This window comes from Gavialis gangeticus, unplaced genomic scaffold, assembly GCF_001723915.1.
Source record: "Gavialis gangeticus isolate Ggan-Ray unplaced genomic scaffold, GavGan_comp1, whole genome shotgun sequence".
NCBI classification, from domain to species: domain Eukaryota; kingdom Metazoa; phylum Chordata; order Crocodylia; family Gavialidae; genus Gavialis; species Gavialis gangeticus.
In genome coordinates this window covers 21690914-21697148 of record NW_017729034.1, presented here as the reverse complement: position 1 = coordinate 21697148, position 6235 = coordinate 21690914, and the positions used below count along the sequence as shown (strand labels likewise).

The 6235-nt window shown below is 38.4% G+C and overlaps 1 protein-coding gene across 1 annotated transcript in view; it reads left to right on the top strand.

Moving 5' to 3' along the window:
- The window catches only part of CLIP4 (CAP-Gly domain containing linker protein family member 4), an 84435-nt gene extending 78579 nt beyond the window's left edge, over positions 1 to 5856 (top strand). Inside the window, exons 15-17 of the mRNA XM_019526691.1 lie at positions 1390 to 1454; positions 2766 to 2838; positions 4071 to 5856. Coding sequence (XP_019382236.1) covers positions 1390 to 1454; positions 2766 to 2838; positions 4071 to 4392 — 460 coding nt within the window. The 3' untranslated portion in view covers positions 4393 to 5856. The remainder of the gene's footprint in view (positions 1 to 1389; positions 1455 to 2765; positions 2839 to 4070) is intronic.
- Positions 5857 to 6235: the final 379 nt, after the last annotated feature.

The window sequence follows — 6235 nt, the reverse complement described above, 5'->3', positions numbered from 1 at the left end:
GCAAGCGAGTGTGCTCCAGGAAAGGGGGTCAGCCGGATGCAAGGCACCCCTAGGGAGGCTCTTGGAGCCTGGAAGGTGGTCGGGTGCAGGGAGGTGGGTGGCTCAATGCAGGAGTGCCCCCTACTGGCCCGCCACACCCCCTACCCCCAGTCTGTCAGTAGCTGGTGAGTGTGGTGGTGTTTTTTTTTTTTAAATGGGGCTGGGAGAGCGGGTGGGGATGGGGCTTGTTTGATTCAGCTGGTTTGGTGGTGACTGAATCAGATTTGGTCGAATTGATTCGGGAAAGTGATTCGAATCACCAAATCAAATCGCTGTCCCCCGAACCATCCGAATCGGAAGTGAATACTAGCTGCTTTGCACAGGCCTAATAAGCATGTGCTCTTCCTGCTGGTGAAGGCTAGGTGTGGTCGTAGACCAACTTATTGACAGAAACCTTTCAGTACTAATGCAGTGTAAATGGGAAGCATACCCATGTGGCTCTTACAGCAAACTCGCACACTTTTCAAATGTTTGTTTCAGTCCAGTAGTTAGCTTTAGGAGCACAGCTAATATAGTAGGTGTTTGTGACTACTCATTAGTAGGGACAAACTTGATATTGGATGTAAAGTTCTAGTGAAAGGACTCTGCACTGGACACCACATAACTTCATGGTAATCTGTAGAATTCTCCTAGCCAAACTACATATAGGAGCCAGAGCTAGGATCCATGTTGTTGATTTAGAGCCACTAATATTTGGGCTTATGGAGGAATATCAGAAACAGCTCTGTCTCTTCACTTGCCTAGTTTTGGTCAGTGGAAGATCGCTTTGTATGTATCAAGTTACAGTTCTCTTCTCCACTTCTCCCTCATCTCACTCTTTTTTAGCACAGTGAAATTCCACAGTACTATGCATCACGGAATGGAAGATAAATATTTTCCCACTTCCTTCTGTCTATAAGGCTGCAACACGGAGGAACCAGCACTGTATTTGTAACCTTAAATATACATGCAGCACTTTATCTTACTGTGTGATTGACTTTCATCTTGCACTTCTATTAAGACTTAAACCTTAGTAGTGTTTCTGTGATCATGGAGCTTACTGTAACTTCCATATTATTGGGTATATACAGGTAGCATTTTATATTAGTAATTGATGAAATTAGTGTATGCAAGCCAAGAGAAATGACTGCTGTGGGAATCTTACTCTGCTTTAACAGACCTGTGCGCAATTAAAATCCGTCTATTTGGAATCAGAATTTAACTTGCGGGATGGGAAGAAACCCAGATCTGCAGTAATCAACAGTACTTTTTCAGTAAACCTTGACACTGTCTTTCCAAAATAATTCAGCAATATATTTATTAAAGTTATAGTTCAGTTTGGAAGAGATTTAACACACCATCTCATTTCAGATTAACAGGTTCCCTAGACTCCCTCACAGAAACTTCCTCAGGTAAAATGAATCAGTCTTTCCCAGGTAAGAAACTATGTTTATATAGCTTAGTGGTTCTCAGCCTTTTTAGGCATGCCTCCACAGATTTGAGGCACCCTTTTATATTCAGGCACCCCTGAGAAAGTGCTAGCTCTTAGTTGTTTGCACTTTTTTTTGTTCACTACAAAAAAAAACAACAAAAACGAATAATTCTTTATTGCAAAGAACTCAGAAAGACCACAGCAGGCCAGAATGTTTTTAACACTATGGATTCCCATAAGAACTGCCACTTACTGGGTCAGACTACAGGTCTATCTTGCCCAGTGTCCCGTGTCACAGTGGCAGGGAGTGGATGCTGAAAGGGACAGTGAACCAGGTATGACTGGGGGTTTTTTCCACTGTTCTTCTCCTCCTACTTGCAGACTTCAGTGTTTAAGAATAATATTAAACCTAGAAATTAACAACTGACTAAAACTGAAAATTTGAAAAATTTAATTTCTTCCTCTGTTTCTTATGTTCCTTGCTTCTATTAACCAAATGTCTGGTTTTAGAAGGATCTTAATGGTCTAAATGTATATCTACTATTTTGTAAGGACAAGACGTACGAAATCTCTACAGAAGAAACTGTTTTGAACACCTTTATGCACTCTTTTTATACACCAGAGATAAAGTATAGAAAGCAATGTAGTCCAGTGGATATACTGTTCTGGGACTTGGGAGACACACTAGGGCCACGCACTCACCTGTGTGACATTGGCTGATTTACTTCACCTGTCTTTCTCTTCTATCCCTCCTTTGTCTTGTCTATTTACATTATAAGCTTTTTGGGGCAGGGTCTGTGCCTTGCTACCTATTTGTTCAGCGCTTAGCATAGCGAGGCCCGGATCTCTGGTGCTAACATAATAGTCCTACTACAAACAAAAAATAAGGGTCTTGCCAAAGCAGCTTACAGACAAGGACAACAGATCAGGAGTTGGAGAAACAATGGCAAGATTGGTGTGGAAATCAGAGTAGGAGCAGTTCCATATCAAACTCATATTTTCTGAGAGCTATTCAGACTTTTTTTGAGAAATCATTTTTTCCTGAACAGAAATTTTAGAGAAGAGGTGTTTAAAACTTCATTTTTTAATTGACTTAATCTCCTCTTCCCTCTGCTTCTTGAAAATCTGGTTCTAATACACTTTTTGTTGAAAAATATATCCTCCTTTTGATGAACAGTAGTTTGTAGGAGTGAGGGGAAGGAGTCTAGTAAATAAGATGGTACCAGTATAAAAGCCTAGTAAATGCAAATCGTATACACTTGTCAAAAATATTTTAATCAGCTTAATTACCTTATTTATTCATTGTCCCATGTAGGTTTTAAACGAAGTTTGAGTACAACTTCTGCATCTTCTCAAAAGGAAATGAACAGGAGGCACTCCTTTGTCAGGTGAGTTTGTGTTTTAAATATGTATTAGCTGCAAAAGCTGGGCAGCTGAAGTTCAGAATGACTGGGAGAATTAAGGTCAGAATTTTATTCTGTTGATGTATACATGTAACGAGTAAAGATTCCTCTGAAGTTACATGTAGCTCTCCTCATCCTGTTGGCTTAGCTTAACAAACAGTCCTCACTGATTTCTGATGGTGAATGACTGATTAGAGAACTATCTCTAGAAGAGCTAAACCACTCATGAGCTCTTACTCAGAACTCATGACACCAAAACAGAAGGGCTCAAAAGTTTTAGTTCTGAAATATCCCAGCTCCTATGACAAACTATAACTTAAACCAGTGGCTCTCAACTGTTTTTGTACCAGGATCCATTTGTAAACATCAGGGGCAGTCCCAATCTGCTGCCCCCCATCCCTAGGCCCCCCCACAACATGTGAGGTGGGGGGCAAGCAGCCCCTTGCAGGCTGGAACTCTGCCAGCCTACAAGGGAAAATCCACTGTTTTCCCTTTTTTCCATTTTTAAAGTTTGTTCACGACCCTTTCATATATTCTTGTGACCCACTTTTTTGGATCGCAACCCATGGGTTGAGAAACGCTGACTTAAGCTGTGTATTAAATTGGGGGAAAGGGGAGTTATTTTTCTGAACATGTGCTAATTCTACTATATCCACTCCCCTTCCCTGAGGCAGTCTTCTAGTTCTTTATTTTTTATTGTAGATTAATAGAGTATGGTTTGAAGGCATCTCATTTTTAAAAAAATATGTAACTGGATAGAACAAAATGATTGATTTCATTAACATTTTGTATATAAATACTAGTTTTGGATTTTTATCTTGCTGCCCAGATTCTGAATGAAAGCTATCTATCTGCCAGGTGTAGGCCTGAAAACAAACAATTGCTTGTTAGCTTAGTTTATAGGGACACTGAATTGTCATGTTCAAGGTATTTGCCAGCTGTACAAGTTTATAATGCTGTGTTAGTGATACCAGTTATTTGAAAGCAAGTGTAGGTATTAACATCAAGTTAAAGCAGAACTGATTTTCAAATATGTACTTTATCTGTAAATTAACTTCTCGCATATCTTACTACAGCTGAGGTGGGATCTGAAAGCAATCTGGTCTTTAAAAGGCATTTGAGCTTATCTTTTAATCTTGTCAGTCGGGAAGATGCATCAAACGAGTGAACTCCCTGTGTACACTTTGTCAGAAGCCTGTTTTTCTCTCCCTAACTAGATCTAAGAGCTCTGTGCTTCGGCACAGCTGGAGTAACACCACTACAGCTAACACTGAGGGACCGGTGAAGCTACACGAGGGTTCTCAGGTCCTTCTAACCAGCTCTAATGAGATGGGCACTATTAGGTACATTGGTCCTACTGACTTTGCACCAGGGATATGGCTTGGACTTGAACTCAGAAGTGCCAAGGGGAAGAATGATGGATCTGTGGGTGAGAAGCGGTATTTCACTTGCAAGCCAAACCATGGAGTCTTAGTTCGACCTAGTAGAGTAACATATCGTGGGATTAACGGGGCAAAACTTGTGGATGATATTTGCTGACCCTAAATGCATACAACGAGTGAGCCAAGTGCTAATGCAGTGGAATAGAGGGATTAAAGCACTCAAAAGAACCCCAAACCTGTCTGCATGGACCGCTGGCTTTTTTTTATCTTCAGAGTTAAACCTGCATTTTTGCAATTCATGCCAATATCCTTGGGCTCTAACTAGTCACACCAAGGAGTGGAATTAATATTTCATTTCATGCATTTGAAACTGTCCTTGCTTTGGGAATATAGTGTAAAACTGTCTTGGGTCTGACATGCCATATTTGAATAATATTCAAAGATAAAGGCGTATCTGATGCTTGATGAATTACAAAGCTTTAGAGAGCATGTGACTTTTTTCCAACTACTAATGAGCTTGATAATGCTTTATGCACTGCTTTTTTGTGACAGGAGTTTACTAACAAGTGACATTAGTCTGTTTACTAGACACTTTGTCCATTGCTGCACCAGCTGGTAGCAATAAGCAGGAAAAAAGAAATTACTTTTTTCCTAAAATTGGCTGTGAAGCAGTTTAGTATGTTATCATTCAGAAAAATTCTACCCTTTGAAAGGGTGTATGAGTTGATGGCAAAAGAAGGTAAATGGAAGAATTTACTGCTACAGTGCTATGGAACTAAAAATTGCCAGTATACCATGTTTCAGGTTTGTAGTAAAGCACTTTTCATTGTAGGCTTTTGTGAAAAGACAGTAAAAACATGCAAGAAGCACTTTTCAAAATATAATGCACTTTTCCTCTCCCCTCTGGAGAGCTATCCCCCATTTCTTGAAGAATTTCTTCTTCGCTGCAAGCTAACATTTTTAATGAATATGAAACTAAGGTTAGATCATATGTCGTACCTGCATTATAAATATTAAGTCTTTTATAGTCGGTGCTGTGCAGAACTTACATATATATCTGTTTTAAAGCAAGCTTGTCACTTTTTATTGGTTTGTACCATGTCCATCAGAACAGGTCCTTTTTTCCTACCTTTGCCATTTTTATATTTCTGATTTGCCTCTAAATGTATAAGTATTGGTTAAATTTAGTATCTCGTTAGATGCAATACTGTAACTCTTATTTTATTTGGATGCAATATGGTCTTTTAAACAACTGAATAAGAATGTGTCTGTCTCTTTAAATATTTAATGAGTTTTTTTTAATTATTTGGCATACATGAACAGTATTTCACTACAGGTATTCAGGGGCATAAATATCCCAGAAACAGTAATTTAGCACAGGACTGTCTTCTGACTGAACTGTTTGTTTGCATTTCACTTACTTGAAAAGCATAACACAGTATGCCATCTTTAGGCTGAATTCTGCAGCTTATACAAAGTATGTGGTATTTTAAATATTGTTATAGTTATTTTTTTCTGAACTGTATTAAGATTGCATATTAATTCTAACTTATGGAAATTTTTAATAGAAGATAATTGTAAATATTGAATGTAAACATTTTATTAAACTATCTAAATTATTGCTTTATTGTTTGAAGACAGATGCACTGAATCTTGCGGTGTCTAATAGCTGTTTCCTTTGTGTGTTTTTCCTGCCATTAGTAAAATCAAATATCAGTGCCTAGTGTTTTTAATGTCCCTTCTTTAAAGGAATTTGTTAGACAGCCCAAAATACATGTTTTGTACCACTTATTTTTCACTTAGGTGGGGGAGAATGACACTTAAGGAAGGTATAACAACATTTTGTTTACATATTGCAGCCACTGTGTGTCATGCGTAGGCTTGGCAGAATTTGATTTTTATTTTTTAATAATTTCGATGGCTAAAATTGATGTTTGTTTTTAAGCATTTATTTTGATTTTTATCTTTTTTCAATTTTCAGGATTGCACAAAATTTGGGG